Raw genomic sequence first — 19,968 nt, forward strand, 5'->3', positions numbered from 1 at the left:
AATGGAGAGAAGACCCACTCATAACCAAAAATAATGTTATAGTCTGAAAAAATGACTCGCTTTGTCCTGTTTCGTGTGTGTATAATATTTCATAGGCAAATAACTTCAATTTTCATGAGATTTGTGCAAGTTTTAGAGATTTTACATAAAGTATACTTTAATGTTAGATAAAATATTAGGGAAAATTTTGATAAAATTGAGATTTAATTTTTCACCTTCATGTTTGTCGTGCTATGGGCATATCTCTCGTCATGTTCATCCATCTCCTTCCAGTGAACTTGATATTTAAAGACGCATCAAAGTCTACCCCATCAGCTGTTTCATATTTCGAATTTTCTTGAAGCAATCATTGCAAGTTCAGAAACTATTCTTGCAGCAAATAATTGTACAATTGTATAACCTATCAGTGGGTCTACTTTTATTTTGTCTGACTTGTTTCACATGCACCAATTGTTATGAATTTGTTTGACTATGGAATATTCCATGTTCCGTGATCAATATATAGAGCTCACACAGCTGTTGTGACCGATTTACAGGGGATGCTTACTACCCCCTAGGCACTTCATTCCATCTCTGGAATATTTATATACCCTCACAGCTTTGGGTTGTTTATAGATTGAGATGTATTACTGTTCGTCTTTTTACCCTTTCCATTTCATTTGCATCAGAAGCATTCAGTTTAAATAAATATAAATGCAGTGTAATTAATTATTCCATTTTATACACCAAGTTTAATCAACCTAAATGACTGTGACTTGACTTCACTTGAACTTTCCTGCAGTGTTATAGCTTATTTTATTACGTCATTCAGAATAATCTTGATGCGCCGGGACCGATAGATCGGGGCATATATTGTTTATGTCCTGTCTGTTTGTCTGTTTTTTGAACCGTGAAAGATGGAGACTTTATATTTGGTATTCATACTCCACTAATTAATCTCTTTCGAATGACACCAAGGTCAATGACCTTGTGACTTAGACTGTGACCTATATACTAAAAACAGCTTTTTCGAACTTTCGCCATAACTTTTGAACCATTAGAGAGATAGACTTCATATCTGAAATGCATACTCCTATAATTCACCTCTTCCAAATGAAACTAAGGTCAATGACCTTGTCACCTTTACTGTGATCTAAATGCTAAAAATAGCTTTTTTTGAACCTTTGCCGTAACTTTTGAACCATAGGACAGACTTCATGTTTGGTTTGCATACTCCACTATAAACTTCTTTCAAATGACACCAAGGTCAATGATCTTCTGACCTTTACTGTGACCTATATGCTAAAAAAAATTTTTTTTTCGAATTTTGTTGCCACTGGGCGCAAAGTGTTTCACAAACACATCTTGTTCTGTCTCCATTTGGCAAACATTTTGCTTTTGACAGATATATTGCAAAAAATAACACCTTTAGATCAATTTTATAAATTTATTATATGATAAAAATGGTTTCTTTTACCGAGTTGTAAAGGATTTCAATGCTTATGTACAGCTTTACAATGCAATGTTTTAAACATCAAGTATTGTTAACAAAGCACACCACTGAACTACTGTTTACACTTTTACCAAAAAAAATTGAGTGAATTTGTCCCTTGTGTATAAATGTTGTACTATTTCTTAAAAAGTACCAAAAATTGTAGTATTTACTCCATTTAAAAACCTTGAATCTCAAAATTTTGAATTCTTCAGTCTATAAAATATTTATTGGAAATGATCTAAATTTTTGATCTACTCAAAAGCAAAAACAGATTTTGCAAAACTCCAACTTTACAACTTTCAATGAAAAATAGTCAACACAAACTACATATTCATAAAATTGTAGCAAAAAACATGAAATATAATATGTATAACAAAATAATTACAACAGCAATATCACTTATCCAAATTCTATACATACAAATAAACTAGTCATTCATCAACACTATATCTTTTGTACAGGCAGTGGGATAACATTTAATTATATATATATACTTATATACATGTGCATGAGATCAATGGACAAACTGAAAACCTTGTATTTGTCTGCAAGACTTTAACGACAAGTTTTTTTTCTTATAGATGAAATTCAAGAATCTGAAATTTTTGATATGTAATCAATATGTTGAAGAAATCTCAATTCCAGATAAAATGAATTTTATAATCTTCATATTTGCTTTTGTGTTGTGTTCATATTTACATTTCTAGTGAATTTTACACTTTAATGAAAGTCTGCTGAATACAAGTAAAAATGAATTAGCACTACTTCATAAGCATATGGAAATAATGAGTTTATAGAATTTATAAATTCAATCCTTCTTCAAAAGCATGTACATGTACTTTAAACAAAAAATCAATTCTTTTTGTATGTATTAAAAATCCACATCAAAGCAGTATGTTTACATTTACCTTCAGTCACAGACAAAAACTTTCTGATAACACTACACATAATGAGTTAAGTATGAATTGGTTGAATGCCATTATTACGTCTTTAGACATTTATACAACAAAAGTAGAATCTTTAATCTTCAGAGAAATTCTACACGGAATTGGAATGAGATCCTCACTATCTCTTATGATAGGTCATATTGTATTGAAAAGAAAAGCATTATAATAATGCAAAATATTTATTATCAAGAATTTCTCTGAGGGTTAAGATAAAACAAATTTGTAATTTGCATGAAAGCACCAAGTAGTATTTAAACAATAAATCACAGTTCAGTAAGTCAACACAAAATCTGATTGAATGTTTATGTATGTTCACGATTAATATCCTGATCAATTCATCCATTAGGCTTGTTCCATTTTTCTAAAAGATTTCTAACTTCTTACAAAAGACTCATTAATTGGTAAACTAGCATTTACAACCAAAAACCTATGATGCAATTAAAATTACCTTAAATTTTTCATAGTTTATGACTAAACAGTATGTTTCAATGATTTTAAACCAATGCATTTTCATTTTGATTGTTTTCTGGTCATCTGTCAGCCAAATAATATTGTTCTGATAAATTTTATCCCATAGATGCAATTATTTTTTTTTTTAAGTATGCAATGCTAAACCTTCCCAATGAAACTCTTCCCAAAATTTCTAGCACTGGAGAATATGAATGCATATAAATTGAATCAAGTGAATTAATAAGTGAACAAACATTTCTCAATGGTTAAACAATATATCACATTCTACTAATCAGTAAACTCAGATTTAGCACATGTTTTGAGCATGGGGAGGTTTCTTACATGGGTCATCACAGAAAAAAGCTGGTCACACATGAAAATATATGGGGGAAGTACTAATCATTAACAAGCACTTGCACAAAAACAATTCAGGTCAATAATATCACAATAAAGGGTTGGTTAGAGAATTTCAAAGCGTCTTTGTGCTCACTGAGTAAAAGAAGCAGTTAACAAGATCTTTTAACTATGTACAGTATAAACAACAGCCTTATCAATCACATGGACTCGTACAGATGACTTTTTTTCTCCTGAAGTGACCCCTTCCTCTGAACAGCAGCTTTTTCTGCAGAATGAGGGTGAAGCCTGTCTGGTGATAGGGCACGCCTTAAGAGGGGGGAACCAGGCTCACAACTCTTTGGTCGAGAAAAGGAGGTTTTTCTGGTAATGCTTGCATTGGGGGACTGGGAGGAATTCAAATGTGCAGGATAAGTTTGCTGAGGCATATTGGAGCTTCCCATCTGATGGCCACTGGCTTGGCTCTGCGTAAATGCTAAGGGACTGGGACTGCGATTGGGAGAGGTTGGCATGGGTGAGGGGGAAGGGGTACGAGCCAGGGGAGACAATGGGATGTTGTGAACAGACTTCCGACGATGAGGTGATTTGATGCTGTGAGTGCGCTTATTATGGTGTAACCCGTGTAACGAACTTGGCCTGCCAAATGTGGAATTACTTGCAGGAGAATTGGGGGAACTGGAATTGGGAGAGCTATTTGAGGAATTGCCAAATGAAGAATCGGGTGACCATGGATTGGCACCAGGGAAAGACTTTGTGGCCTTAAGCTGTCCACTGCTGCTGTCCCCACAAGTCCAAGACTTACTGAAAGCTCCACTACCAATGGATCGACCTGTCACCATCAGAGGAGATGTGGACCATTCACTTTTCTTAGATTTTGAACTCAGCCTCCTTAGAATAGATCTTCCCTTTGTTTTTTCTCTGATTTTTTCATCTCCTTTTTTCTTGTTGGATTTTCGGACCATTTTTCCAGGATGTGCTCTGCGCCTTCCTCCCCTTTTAATTGTCGTACTTTCCATTGGAATACACTTTATGCTGACCACATCTCCCCCTTTCAGAATGTTTTGAATGACTTTGGTGTACAACAGACTCTGTACTGGTTCATCGTTGATATGAGTGATCAACATTCCTGGACGTAATCCACTCTCATAAGCTGGACTGTTTTGCTCTACTGCCTACAATTTTACATATACAATTTAGACTCTTTCAATACAGTATCTGCATCAATTACAAAATAAGTAAGAAATTTTTACAAGGGTCATCACGAGAGCCTCATCACTGCGAAAATTTTTCGTTGTAAACAGTCCTATTAAAAAGTCTCTGTGACTATATAAAAACAATATACCCAAAACGGCTTAATTGAGAAAATTTAATTTACTGTAAAATCATGTTTTCCTGGTGTCAACTTTTCGTGGTTGAAGTAATAACCCTTGGTTCGTGGGGATTTGAATTCTTGGATGAAGAATTGTTGAGTAGTTAGGTATGTAACATTTTATATTTCGTGGTGGACATGAATTCATGGGTCTCTTTATACCACGAAAACAACAAAAATTAAACCCCCACGAAAATTTGTGATTTCACAGTACCCACAGTAAATCGCAAAATAAAGTCACTAATAAAAGTTGGTTTACAGTACTCTTCACAATCTTTAAAAAGCCACCTACCACAACCACGTGTTGTAATGTATAAGCGTCGGTCTCGCCCTGATACACTCGGATGGTTTTGAGTGTGAATCCATAGCCCCGTGGGCCCCTCCTAATGATGATGGGAGGGTTGAGAGACTTGACTAGAGGTGAGACATCCCTGGAGGGTGAGCCATCTCTGGAACTGGTGCTTGACCCTCCGGGAGACAGCATGGGCTTCGCTATAAACTCATCTGTAAATGGGAGATAATCCTTTTAAATCAAGATATAAAGATACCAACAACCAAGGAACTAATTGTTATGCACATTCAAAGAGATTGTGAAATGAATGCACTTTCAGTTCATGTAGAGGTCTACCTAGTTTTTGAGTTTCACAGCATATGATGGAGCGTAGGTAGAGTTACTTGGTGGTTTGAATGGAGTAATAGTACAGTTTCTGGGAATTTGTACAAGTGATAGCTGTGACTGGGTGATTGTATAAGGAGCTGGAGGTAAGTAAATTTACTGGTTGGTAAAATAATGTTGTTAGTGTTTTTACCTGTTGGCTGAATGAGGAGTGTCAGTGCTGTTGTTAGTGCTATTACCTGTTGGCTGGATGAGGAGTGTCAGTGCTGTTGTTAGTATTTTTACCTGTTGGCTGAATGAGGAGTGCCCAGTGCTGTTGTTAGTGTTATTACCTGTTGGCTGAATGAGGAGTGTCAGTGCTGTTGTTAGTGTTATTACCTGTGGGCTGGATGAGGAGTGTCAGTGCTGTTGTTAGTGTTATTACCTGTGGGCTGGATGAGGTGTGTCAGTGCTGTTGTTAGTGTTATTACCTGTTGGCTGAATGAGGAGTGTCAGTGCTGTTGTTAGTGTTATTACCTGTTGGCTGGATGAGGAGTGTCAGTGCTGTTGTTAGTGTTATTACCTGTGGGCTGGATGAGGAGTGTCAGTGCTGTTGTTAGTGTTATTACCTGTGGGCTGGATGAGGAGTGTCAGTGCTGTTGTTAGTGTTATTACCTGTTGGCTGAATGAGGAGTGTCAGTGCTGTTGTTAGTGTTATTACCTGTGGGCTGGATGAGGAGTGTCAGTGCTGTTGTTAGTGTTATTACCTGTGGGCTGGATGAGGAGTGTCAGTGCTGTTGTTAGTGTTATTACCTGTTGGCTGGATGAGGAGTGTCAGTGCTGTTGTTGAGGCAGATTTCTGTAGGACTTTTCTACTGAGTGAACTGGATTCTATGTCCCTTTCTTTCTTTTCATCAACAGGAGATAACTCTGCAAATAAATCGACATGAGTGTAAATAATCTTTTTCTGAATATAATCATAAAAGTTTTATAATGAAAACAGTACAGAGGACTTGCGTGTTCTCCTGACCTTTAACCCCTTGACCTTTGTCCTTGTCTTCATCAGAAGAGATGGCCAGTTTAGGGATGATGCTTTTTATTGGGGGTGGAAGGATTTCCCGTTTGGAGATTTTCCTGGCGTCGTCGCTGTTGTCTGAACTTTCCGGGGTACTGGTGGTGGGGTGGCGGTGGGTGGGTTTCGGAGTCTCCGGGGTGCTTGTGTTAGGAATCTGACTCTTTGGTGGTGTACTGAAGAAAATTGCCAATGTGCTCTTTCTTGGAGGTGTACTGTAATAGGAAAAAAAAAATATTCTTCTTTCAAAATTAGTTTCAATAAAGATTATAAATTCAGAAAGACAAAATAAAAAGAGATAATAAGTGAACAAAACAAACAAAAAATGTAACATTTAACTTATTCATTATTAAAAGATTGTTGCTAGCTGAATTAAGGAATGAAGCTTAATTCAACTTATGTTATACGATATAACATAACTTGGGGCAGTTTACGCTTTATAAACCGCAAAGCGGTTTATAAAAAAGCGTAAACTGCCCCAAGTTTTGTTATATCGTATAATATAAGTTGAAATAAGCTTCATTCCTTATAATTTAATTTCACTGCAGACAATGAGACAATTTTCCCCCCAGAAGAAGGCTTCACATTGATTAAATTTCAAAAGTAACGTCAAGCAGAGTAATACGTTTTTTGACGTAACTCATTGTGACGTAGGCAAGTTATGTTATACAAAATGGATAAAACCTTTTATCCAATCAAATGGCTTGTTAAAAGTAAAATCAAATTATTTACTATATAGTTTAAATGCACATGTATGTTAAAATACATCAACTTTTTAATATAAATTTTTGATATAGAGTTTTCTTTTACTCTACAAAAAGATCATTTGTATAAGACAAAAGGTGGACGATGACATTGGAGATTTGTCACAGTTCTACTCACTGTTCTGGAGGTGAGGAGAAGACTTCTTCGTCCTTTGTTCCACTGCTGTCATGAGCTTTACACGTGTCTGTGGAGTCCACGCTACTGATCTCCTTCTTCATCAGCTGCTGTAGTTCTAGTGATGTGTCAGAACTCTCCGACTGGTTCGAGTCTTTTCTCTCCAGCGCCTGTTTCTGCAGTAGCTGTGTCCTCATTTCATCAGCGCTTGAGTGTCTTCTCATTTCATCAGCACTGGAATGCCTTCTTCTGTCATCTTTATCTTTGCTCTGTTTAAGATAAAAGTTTACTAAATATACTCCACAAATGTTCTAAAAATTTTGCAAAACTTTACAAAGATCACTTTACAAAGTTATTCTACCTTTTAAAACCAAGAGGCGTCATATATTCTAACAAGCATATCAAATGAATCAAAGTAATAAAATCATCGATATGAAATTTATTTTCAAAAAGAGGACGTCCAGAAACACATATGTTTAAGATACAGACTACATGTGTCTGTGTCTGAGGTGACTGACCTCGTTCATTTCGTCTATTTTGTAGTAGAACCGCGGGGAGGAGGAGGCAAAGCTCTGAAACAATGGATCCTCCGTGTCATCCTCTGTGTCCTCCGTCTCAATGTCATGATTGTATCTCTCTGAACGAGCTACAACAGCGAATGATCCAACATCAATATATACACACATACTCTAATATATAACCAGGAAATGATGGAGTTTATGTATTCAGCAATCATATTAAATAAAGTAAACATCTGGGAACATAAAATTGTTCCTTGCCACCTGCATAAAGTAAAGTAGTAAACTTTAGAAGTAAGTTTATAAAATCACAGGGCCATTGCCCCATTTTCTGGACTTACTTTCAAAGTAACTAGTGTCCTCTTCACTTTCTAACTCTGGGATGAACTCAGCTTTCTGTCTCAATAGCCCCGCCCAGTCTAGGTTCATAAAGAAAATGTGTTCCTTGACCTCCTGAGCCCCGCCGGTACCCAGTCTATTTATAGGATTGTGCTGTAACAGCTGGGTGATCAGGTCGCGGGCGTCGTCTCTCACCTGCCATTCTTCTTCCTCTGGCCACTCCAGGTCCTCTGTAAACAGGTCAGAAAAATACTGAGAGTTGTCTCCCTTTGCCCATTAGTTACATATGCAGCAAAACCTGATTATCAAACTCAAAGGAACTGAGAGAAAAACAAGATTTCAAAGGATTTGAGATAAAGAACATAAAATACTTTGACATATCCATGATATTCAAGATATCAGTGTACAAGATGCCACAATGCAACTATATTTCATTTTAGACAAAGCAAATTACCATTAATAACTTGAGAAAATAACTCCTCGGAGGTGCTTCCAAAAAATGGAGGACAGCCAACAAGAAATTCATACAGAATGATTCCCATCGACCACCAGTCCACAGGCTTTCCTGAAATGAACAAGGATGTGAAAGGTTAGACAGTACATTACATCGTTCATTTTGTAACTTCAACTATCAAGATACTCTCAGACTAAGTAATGTTTACCATATCCCTTTCTGAGTATGACCTCGGGTGCGATGTACTCTGGAGTACCAATCACTTGTTTATCACTGAATTCCTTACAGTCCTGTTCTAACGTACCCTCGTACAGGTTTGTTGTCACTGGAAATACCAAAAACATATATAATACAACATATTGTTCATCATGAGTGGCAGACATTCTGTTGGGTAGAAAATGATTCAATGTTTTTCCTCAACAGTGTAATATATATTTCTAAGTATACTTACAACTCATGAGTCCTATTTTTGAAAGCCCAAAATCTGTGAGTTTAATGTGGCCAGTGGCAGTTATTAAGAGACTACAAAAAAAAAAATCAGAGATTAGAAAAATTCCATCACCCAAATCAAATTATACACTTATTATAAAGATCATTCAATGCCTTTTTCACAGGAATTAAACATGTGAAGTAATATAGTGATGTTTTAACTCACTTATCAGGTTTGAGATCACGATGAACAATTCCATAGCTGTGGAGATATTCCAACGCCAACACTGTCTCCGCAAAATACATCCTTAAATATATATAAATTATCTCCCATTAATCTTACTTACTATATGTACCAAATTCCATCATCAAAAATAACATTAAGACATAATTATGTCCATATAACAATTGCCAATGAATTTCTTATTATAGTTTGCAGTTCAGTGTAAAGTTTTACATTACGTCACGATCTAGTTGACAGCTGTGCTCAAGGTAAATTGTACACGCCTCCTAACCGCAAGCTTAATGACTGGAACTTTCTTCTTATCTCTGATTGGTTGCTCGTGCAAAAGACTATTTCCATGTCAATGTTGATAATTTGAGTTAACCAATAACGTGAATTGTTTACGCTGGATGCACCTGACGCTAAAGATTGTGTCATAACGCAAAACTTTACACTTAACTGCAAACTATAGTAATCACAAAATGCTTTCAATTTTGTTTTCATTTTGCCTTTTTTTATGTAAAATGTAATTATTACTATTCAGATATATCCTGTACTTACCTGGCCAAATCAAAAGGTAGGGGACCAGCCTTATGGATCAGCGTGGCGCAGTCGCCTCCCTCTACGTACTCCATAACCATACATAGATGGCGCTACAGAGAAACACGATAAAATCATTGCCTGTAATAACTAGCTGCATAATGAAGCCCTCTCCTTTATTGGGGGAGACCTCTCCAGAAAATATCGGATTAAAAAAATCGAAAAAGGCTGTGTAATTGCAGCTAGTAATAACAATCACTACATAAAAAATTTCTCATTTCTTAACTTGACCTGATGAATGAAAAAAATTGCATTCGCCCTCACCTTGAGTAAAGCCAAACATACTCCTCATTTTTTCATTTCTATTTTTGCTGCACTTTAATATAAATATGCACATGTAGTCTGATTTTCAAACCTACCTTGGTTTCAAAGCTGCAATACATGCTGACAACAAATGGGTTTTCTGTGAAGCTTAGAATGTCCCTTTCTGTAAAGACTTGCTCCGTCTGATTGCGTAGTATTAAATTCTGCTTACATATCTTCTTCATTGCAAATCTTTGTCGAGATTCTTTATGGCGTACAAGATAAACAGCACTAAACAGGAAAACACATTTATAATTAAAAATTGATTGCTAAAGCTTCATATAATGAATACATCTGTAAAAACACTTTCTACAAAAATATCCACATCTAAATATAATTTTTTTTAAATACCGTAATTATTTTTTTTGCTATGAATCCAATTTAAGTGATTATCCTATGTTGATAACATCTTTAATAACTTACGCATAAGCTCCATTGCTGATTAATTTAATTAGTTCAAAGTCTTCCTCAACAGGAGTGTGGAATTTGTATATCCGTCGTTTCTAAAAAATATCAATTTTTTATATTAAATTCAATCATTGATGAAAAACCCAAACAGGATTATATTCGCATGAAACATGACGATTTACCTGTGTAATTTCTTCTGTAATGGAGGAATCCAGCTCTGAGCTAGCAGTATCACCATCAGTGAGGTCTGTAACGTAAAAACGACTGTCACAATTAAATGCAATAGCAATAAACCTGTATATATTTAATGGGGAAAAAAATTAAATGCCATTAATTTCAAATAAAATAAAAGCAATCAAGAAAAAAAAAGTGAACAAGAGTTTTATGATAGACAAAATTCTGTGTGTCGGACCTTCCAGTGGGTCCCTGTTGAGGCCTAGTTTACTGATGATATATTGCGGAATGTCACGTTTCATGTGTTCTTTGGCCTGTCCCTCTGCCACCTCCAGAAGCTGATAAAACTTCTCCGGATCAAACTCCTACAAATACAGCAGAGTCCATTAAGGAAAATTATAGTTCACTTAACAGACTTTTAACAACAAATTAGGATCTTGATTTATTAAAAATTCTCTTGTTGCATTAATAATTCAGTTCTTGAACAAGATGTGTTACTTGCTCATATTTCTGTGTTATCTGTATTACTTACCAAACACTCCAGTAATCTTGAGGGTCTAGAGATGATCAAATACAGGTTCTTGATGACTGGGTACAGAAACTCGTAAGCAATATCTTCTCTTTCTTGTGCCTTCAAACATAAAAAAAAACTTCATAAATTAACAAACAATACTACTATCACTGTCTTCAAAAGCAAGCTTTAGCCAGAGTACCCTATCCTTGTTGAAAAATCACTAAAATCTACCATAGTGGGTAGCACTCACATCAATGAGTAGTTTCTCTAGTTTCTCTGAGAGCTCGAAGAAGTAGGTCCCTGTGATCTGTTTGTCCTGTGATTTCTGGAGACAGTCGCGAGCAAGTTCCATCACCTGGTGGTGCAGGAACCGTGTAATGGCATCACAGTCCACCTCCTCCAGCTTGTTCTGCTCTAAAAACTTCTTCAGCTTCTCCTCCATCTGAGCCGTGGCCTAATGCAAAATAAAAACATATAACATCAGAAGGGTATTTACTATAGAGATTCTGGGCAGTATGTGGCCTACCAAAATCACAAAAGTTATCATGCAGTCAAAGAAATTATTTTCAATGAATTTATTTGCTGTTTATGTAGGAAAGATGGGATAAAAAGGAAAGAAACATGTGCCTGGTTACTTTAGCCTTATTTTGAATAATGACATTTGTTTGATGACAGAAAATACATTGTTAATAAAGTTTTTGTAAAGGAAGGTATAACTATTTCCTTTCCTCTTTATTAAAGCTGAACACGACTCGTAAATAGGCATACGCCATTTTAGATATCATTATCTATGATACATCAGCACCAGGGTATACTAATCAGATTCGTCACACCTGACTACTTAAATATCACGGGTATTGGCGTGGAATGGTGACCCTTGTTCATGCTGGTTATCTTGTATTACCTTAATTTACATTTCATCACAGTTACGTGTAACTGTGTTTGTTTGTATACTGCACTGACCTGTACAACTATAATTGTAAGTTTCTTTGGTATCTTACTTTCCTGCATCAGACGAAGCATTATGTTTTATTTTCACTATCGCATGCTGTATAGCATATGTTCGTGTACACCGGTGTCGACTGATTACACTGAGCAGTGAGATAGTCCTGCCCTTTATATAGGGGTCTGCAGGTATAGCGATTCTCCGAACAAAAATGGTGGACACATTCCTTTTATGAATCGTATTCAGCTTTAAGCACAATTATCTGTAAAAGGGAGGTAACTGGTGCATACCTTGGGAAATCGTTCCTTATAAACACTGTTCATCATGACAATCTCGTCCCCACCAGGAGAAACCATTGGACTACTACATAAACAGAAAATACATTGAGTTATTGGAAAAAAGGACTAATATCAATATATAATGTCCTCTAAATATAAATAGTGCTTCTTTACAAATAAACAAATCAAATATTGCTTCAATTAACAAAACAAAATTTTATCCTTAAATACATTTAGAATTTCATTTAATATTGAATTTTTAAAAAAAATTAAAACATAAAAAGCAGAAGCTACTACATTTATTTTTCAAATGTATTATGTGTAGAAATTATTTACATGTGTTATAATTATTCTGAACTCTTGGATATAGTTTAAACTGTTTAAAAGACAGATATACAGATTATAGTCATATAATTTGGAAGAAAAAATACACAATATTTGTGAACATACATCATATACATGTTTTTAATACATAGCTTATATTTTTCTTAAAGAGCTATTACAGATCTTTTTTCTCATGCAAGGGTTATAAATTCTGTTCACTATCATATGGAGTTAATATGTTCAATACTGGATAAAATATGGCCAGTTTTCACAATTTTAGTTACTTGTACATAGTACATAAATTTATAAAAAGATTCACGTCTCCATAATGCATAAAAGCATTATATCAAACATACTGAATAATCTTTTTTGATAAAATGAAATCATTTCTTGAGCTGATTCACTCTAGCCCTGATAATGTACTATTAATCTACTTTTGAATATTAAATAAAAAAAAAGAAAATTTAATTTTGAAAAAAAATTACAAAAAATATTTATACACTGTATATATACATAACTAATAATTCTTTTTTCTACTTTTATTTGTTGTTCTTCAATTTGTTATAATGAGTTTGCTGTTGATTTTTAGTTTTATATGATTTATAGAATTTCTTGCATATGACGCATGCAAAAATTGGGCAAGATGTGTATAAAAAAAAAAAAAAAAAAAAAAAGTTTAGCAATGCTAAAATATGACTTCAAATAAAAGGAAATGTCATTTTCATGAAGCAAAAGATCTATGAATACTGAAGCGAGTTATAACAAACTAACAAATAGCACTGCATGGTGTTTACACAAATAGCATTAACAGGATGTACCAAGTGTACAGCAAACTACAGACATATTTCTTATAAACAATACACAAATCAAAAAAAGGTTGTTGTAGAAACTCTTACTCAAGTGCAAGCCAGGATAAGCTATCCGTTAAAGCAGGAAATTAAAATTAGTCATATACTAAAATAAGACTGAACTCTGGAATAAATAATGTGATCTAAATTCTATGACTTTATCTTGTTTATATTTTCTCCTTCTAATAATTCTGATTGTACATTATTAAAACAAAAGCCCTTATAATATATCTGTACATATATCAAAGCTGAGAGAGTAAAAGTACGTAAGGGTTGCCCGCAACCCTGTGTCTCGCCTGCTGTCGCTGTGGTTAGTAAGAAATGATTGTCTGATAAACTGAAGCATTTATTGACATTTCAGAAGGAATAACTCAAAAATACAATAATAAAGAAATGGAACAGCTGACTTAATATCTAATCCCTTGGCGATTATATTGGCATTTATATATATATACATATACCCTGTAAATTCACAAATTATTGTGATGTTTTTATTATTGCGAATATTGCAACGTGTTATGAGTCGCAATAATTTGAACTTGCATTTTGAAATCAAATCCACTGTATATGTATCAAGTCATTCATGCAGAAAATGTAGGTGAAGATTACCTAATTATGGTACTGATATTGTTGGTTACCCATGATGTGTAGACTGACAAATTATCATGCCACTATAAGTTATAGTTGCTGAGATATGGACCTCCACCATAAATTTATGCAAAGTCACTCATGCGGAAAAATGTAGGTCAAGATGACCTAATTCTGGTACAGGCGTTTGTGGTTACCCATGATGTATCCACTGACAAATTATCATGCCACTATAAGTTATAGTTGCTGAGATATGGACCTCCACCATAAATTTATGCAAAGTCACTCATGCGGAAAAATGTAGGTCAAGATGACCTAATTCTGGTACAGGCGTTTGTGGTTACCCATGATGTATCCACTGACTAACTATCATGCCACTATAAGTTATAGTTGCTGAAATATGAACCTCCATTATCAATTTAACCAAAGTCATTCATGCAGAAAAATGTAGGTCAAAATGACCTAATTCTGGTACTGATGTTGTTGGTTACTTATAACCTGTACAATGACAAATCATCATGCCATTATAAGTTATAGATGCTGAGATATGGACCTCCACCAAAAATTTAACCAAAGTCACTCATGCAGAAAAATGTAGGTCAAGATGACCTAATTCTGGTACTGACGTTTGTGGTTACCCATGATGTATCCACTGACTAATTATCATATCCCTATAACTTATAGTTGCTGGAATATAGGTCTTCACCATAAATTATCATGAAAAAACTAAGTCCAACTTAAGGAAAAAATACGGAAAAATTTGAATTTTTTTTTTCAAAATCATACTTGGGATATAAATTTTTATCCATACTGAATATTGTGTCCAAATTTCAAGAAGACTGAATAAAATTTGAGAAAGTTATTGCAGTTTATAAAACTTTGACATTTGGGTTAACCAAAAGTTGGACGCCGACGACGACGACGACGGAATCTATGGTCGCTATGTCTCGCTTCGCGACATTCGTCGCAGGCGAGACAAAAATGAGGAGAACCTACAGTTTCACACACAAACTATAGCTTTAAGCTGATCAATATTACTTTCACTATTGACCATAAACTTAAATTCAAACTCAACTAACTTAAATAAAAAAAAAATAAATTCAAAATCAACCTTTTTGAATAGTTAAAAAAATTTCCTCAATTCCAAATAGCAACAAGTCCTCAATATTATGTTTTCAAATCAAGAAATTGATGAAGATAGCACGGCCGGATTGCATTAAGGTTGTGATAACTAAATGGGAGGAAAATTAAGAGATGAAACTTAGTATTTTTATTCACTTGTTCATTAAAGGTTCAAGGTCATAAAGATGGGATCATCAGGACAGGGTCATCAAAGGTCAGGGTCATTAAAGGTCAGAATCATCAGGATGGGGTCATCAGGTCAGGGTCATCAAACATCTAACCAAGAATTACGATAACCACCCAATCAATTAAGTTTAAATAATCCATTACCACCAAGTCTCCAAAAAGCAATAAACTAAACATCTAATCAAATTTATTGGTGAGGATAGAGGGAAAGTCACCATCTACCTATAAATTGGATTTTTCTTTGCAACCCGGCCAAAAACTTAATATTAAATAATGTTCTGCAAGCAATTATTATTGTAACAACAACAAAACAGCAACAAGAAGTAGAGTTTTGGGTGAGGTGAGATCTACCAATCAAAAACCCTCACCTGAGACTTCGGGACCTGGGTCGTAGGAGGGGGGACAGGGGGGATTTCCTGCCCTCCTCGTCCCCCTCATTCCCACTGAGGGTGTACTCCTCCTGGGGTGGCTGGTACTGGTGAAGACGTTCTTGTGATGAGTATTGAGACTATACCAACAAATACAATATAGAATTGATGAGGTGTCTAATATTGACCATAGGTATTACATTTTTTTTTTACAATTTTGAGTGGCTTGAGATAAGAAAATTTTCTTTTTCTGTGTAAAGAAAGGTGTTACATTCTTTTCTTGACAAATATTTTTCATCTCCATATAATAAATCTATTTTTTTCTATTTTGAAAACTTAAACTACAAAGAGAAGTAGATTAAGTGTGTGTGATATGGAGCTTTTGGGATTACCGAAACATTAGAGCTGCCTGGAGTATTTGTTCCGTAACCCGAGGAAGGCAGGGAAGCAAAGGACCACCGTCTTCCATCGCACCTGTGGAGAAAAGGATAATATATGTATGTCTGTAGTTCTTCCTATTACTAGAATGATCTTGGGGAAAATTTCTCTAAAGCTTCGCCTACACCCTTCCCTTACTCTTGATGCTAATCAGAGTAATTTTAGATAGAGTATAAACGGCAAATATTCAGTAGTGTTAGATTCCTAAATATACATGACGAACTGGTCATCATGTAGTTTTATCATGAAGCACCATGAAGCACCATGCATGAATTATATTACATTATGTTACAGAAGTCTAGATAAACACTCCAATCACATACTCCAAATCTCACAATTAGGCAATTCAAGTTTTAAAGTACTTGCATAGAATAAGGAATTAAGCATAAAATGGGATCTTTGAATGAAATTTGTTGAAGAAACAATAATTCAAGCTGCAGCTATAATTGACACTATAAATATTTGATTTATTAAATGTTGTAATTCTCTCAGAGATTCAATATTTTTATACAGTTGACAAGTTTTGGGGGAATGAGATCTGTGACATACTCTATAGAATATTTTTCATACTTCCTGACATTCTGGAACAGGAAGTTGCCGTGTTGACTAGGCGACATATTCCTGGGACTGTCATGGGGACTACTTCCTGTCAAAATAAAAATAAATAACTAAGATCATAAAAATTATAACATCCCACTTCATTAAGTACTGAATACATGTGCACTAAAACACACACAAATTCCATATTTATAAGAACAAATGACATTACTCCATACATTTTTAATAGACGCATAAAAAGTTGTTAATTTTATATAAATGAATGTATGCATTACAAGCATTACAAGCATACACTGTGTTAACCTGAACCACTTTCATTTTAATTCAATGAATGTTCAAGTACCTCAAATATTTACCAAATAATTTACCATAAGCATATCACAAGTTCCGCATTGTTGTTTTACAAAAAATTTGTTTCTAGTTAAGAGAAATGTGATTCAGTTCATGGATTACTACATGTACATAATTCACATAATTCAACTTTTCATTTTTTAGCACATGCGATAGTCATTTTTTTCCCTCTGATATATACCTTATATACAGAATTAAAAACAACTTCTTTCCTCTCTCACTCTCCCTGGTCAGATAGTAATTTATCACATTACCACACATTACAAGGATGCCATGACTTGTATCGATTCCGTAACCTCCAGAACTTCTGTACATTATAACACAGTACACAGTCAAGCAGCCAATGAAGATTTAACTAGAAAACTGACCAGTCAGCAAGGGCCCCGCCATGGGGTAGAATTATAAGGATGCAGCTTACGGAATGATTAAAAAATATATGAAGAAATAAGCAACAGCAACTGTATTCTTAAAATTTTCAACATAATTCCTGAATATCCAAAAACCTGTAAATAATATCCTTATATATTTACATTAAGTAGTAAAGAGCAACCTAACATTGAATGTATATATAAACAATAATGAAGTTTGTGTTAGTGTTATATAAAATGCCAGTCTTCAGTGAATGCAAATACATGTATCATGAAGGCTTGACCTTAACTTCAAAACAAACAGCAGTTGCAGACAAAGGTTTTCATTAATCTTAAGGACAGACGAGACGTTCCTTAATAATAGATAAATTTTTCTAAGAGTTTGTCATTGAAGTGTTACTACTTAAACATGTTTACTCACAAAAAATTGAGGGACCTTACCAGGCATTTCTGCAAGATACCAGGGGTAGTTTTTCTTATATAATCCTTTGGGGAAGAAAAATAATTTTCCAATTTCAAGTGTTTAAGTGTTTGGATTTTTTAAAAACGTCTAGAAACTGGTTTAGAAATCAGAATGTTATGAAAATATTGGATATTTTTCATACATTATGAAGATATACAAAACAGATTTTGAGGAACGTCTCGTCTGACCTTAAAATGACAGATAAAGATAGGCCTACTAAATTTTCTTCAGCAGGCTAGATAATTAATCCCAAGGGATTAATTGTACTTCATTCATCATTTTCTTCTGAAGCTACAGTAAGAACTTTTTCAGTATTATTAGAATGGTTTTTTTTATCCATCTACCCGGTACCTTAAAAATTAATATTATTCTTGAATTCATATAAAGGGAAAAAAAATAAAAATAAAAAATATGTCTTCTTTAATCTATTTCTTGTTTTTAGAATTCAATGAAATCATAATTCATTGTGTAGGGTATTTTAACAAAAATAAAGTATAAACATTTATATCTAAATCCACATTTCAGTTCATAGCATTCCAAATTGACTGAACTTCAAAACAAACTTCATTTGCAGACAGGGGTGGTAATTAATCTCTATGTGACAGATAAAGATAATGCTTTGGATTTTCTTCAGGAGGAAAGCTAATTAATCCCAAGGGACTCATAGCAGCATTCAGTTTACAATGGAAACATCTTTAGCAGTTATCTCTCTTTGCCAAAGCATTCTTATATAAAGTTAAGGAATATACCCCACCACCCCAGCTCCAAACCAGGGGACATAGAGCTTTCTGCCTACTGAACTATCATACCAAATTTGAACTTAATTGGGCAACCATAAAAAAAGTTATTTGGAAAAAACAGAAAATTTGTGGACGGAAGAATGACAGACGGACAGACGGACAGACAGAGTGATTACTATAGGGCACCCGCAAATTCTTGCAGGGCCCTAATTATCTACCAACACCACCTGCTCTTGTAGACAGATATTTTGAAGACTGTGAGCTGTATATAGTACTCACACAATTATACATCCTTACAGAGAAAATGTTGGAATAAAATCATTTATCATTTATATACACTAATTCCTATATTAATTGTGCAAATATCTATTCTACACTTAATGCACTTTGAAAATGTTTAAAAAATGTCATCAATTATCCATTGGTCAGACAATCGTCACATTAATTATCTGTCATTAACATGAGGTCTGCTTTAATTTACTGGCCAGGGCTAATGGAATTGCATGACTTACACAAGCTGGCATTATGTTGTACATGTAACTGCTCCATCTATCTGAATATTGATCAATACATGTATATTAAAACCCTATCTGGTAAGATTAATACACTATCAATTTTTAAAATGCTCTAATCTCAATTCAGTTCTATAACTTTGAATTCATAACTCTGGTCATTTTTCATCAGGAATAAATCTTATTTACAATTTTTAAATGTATTTTAAACCATGAAATTCATTGTTTAGAAAAATAAATTGATTAGGACATTTTAATGTACTAGCTGCCAGTAAAACAAAACAAGAGGCCCATGGGCCACATCGCTCACCTGAGCACTGTGGCTAGGAAAAAAGTAGAAATTGGTTTATTATTGAAAAGTTTAAATTCAAAAGTAAACCTTTGACCAGTTATGGTTTTGCTATTCTTGAGAAAATGATTTTTAAAGATTTTCCTATATATTTCTATGTAAAACTTTGGTCGGCCATTGTGGCCTCACTCTACCCCCGGGGGTCATGATTTGAACAAACTTGAATCTACACTACCTGAGGATGCTTCCATATAAATATGATCAATTATGGCTTTGTTATTTTTGAGAAGATGATTTTTGAAGAATTTTCCTATATATTTCTATGTAAAACTTTGGCCGGCCATTGTGGCCCCGCCCTACCCCGGGGGCTCATGATTTAAACAAACTTGAATCTATACCACCTGAGGATGCTTCCATATAAATATGATCAATCATGGCTTTCTTATTCTTGAGAAGATGATTTTTAAAGAATTTTCCTATATATATT

General features: G+C 34.4%; 1 protein-coding gene across 2 annotated transcripts; it reads right to left on the reverse strand.

Annotated features, from left to right (window-relative positions):
• Positions 1-1,412: 1,412 nt before the first annotated feature.
• LOC134251140 (microtubule-associated serine/threonine-protein kinase 2-like) lies at positions 1,413-16,862 on the reverse strand. 2 transcript variants are annotated; one of them, XM_062733505.1, is made up of 23 exons: positions 16,771-16,862; positions 16,155-16,236; positions 15,763-15,902; positions 13,547-13,567; positions 12,339-12,411; positions 11,353-11,556; positions 11,121-11,219; positions 10,827-10,953; positions 10,597-10,661; positions 10,430-10,509; positions 10,063-10,237; positions 9,665-9,756; positions 9,107-9,187; positions 8,903-8,973; positions 8,660-8,776; positions 8,452-8,562; positions 8,000-8,227; positions 7,659-7,786; positions 7,144-7,409; positions 6,220-6,476; positions 6,003-6,119; positions 4,887-5,098; positions 1,413-4,397 (listed from the first exon to the last, which is right to left on the reverse strand). In XM_062733505.1, exons 1-23 carry the CDS (start codon positions 16,815-16,817, stop codon positions 3,426-3,428), a joined length of 3,765 nt encoding a protein of 1,254 aa, XP_062589489.1. In that variant the 5' UTR covers positions 16,818-16,862; the 3' UTR covers positions 1,413-3,425. The 2 variants fall into 2 exon arrangements, with proteins under 2 accessions (XP_062589489.1, XP_062589490.1); XM_062733506.1 differs by lacking the exon at positions 13,547-13,567 and having other exon boundaries at positions 16,771-16,859.
• Positions 16,863-19,968: the final 3,106 nt, after the last annotated feature.

The sequence above is a fragment of the Saccostrea cucullata genome, unplaced genomic scaffold (genome assembly GCF_032062105.1).
Source record: "Saccostrea cucullata isolate Sc308-1 unplaced genomic scaffold, CSIRO_AGI_Scuc_v1 ctg84, whole genome shotgun sequence".
Classification (NCBI taxonomy): domain Eukaryota; kingdom Metazoa; phylum Mollusca; class Bivalvia; order Ostreida; family Ostreidae; genus Saccostrea; species Saccostrea cuccullata.

Excerpts from the sequence above, each read along its gene's own strand:
- LOC134251140 (XM_062733505.1), bottom strand. The coding sequence starts at position 16,817 with ATGTCGCCTAGTCAACACGGCAACTTCCTGTTCCAGAATGTCAGGAA. Across the intron at positions 10,954-11,120 it reads CAAGATTACTGGAGTGTTTG|GAGTTTGATCCGGAGAAGTT; the intron begins GTAAGTAATACA and ends CTGTATTTGTAG. Across the intron at positions 10,510-10,596 it reads TTACAGAAGAAATTACACAG|AAACGACGGATATACAAATT; the intron begins GTAAATCGTCAT and ends GATATTTTTTAG.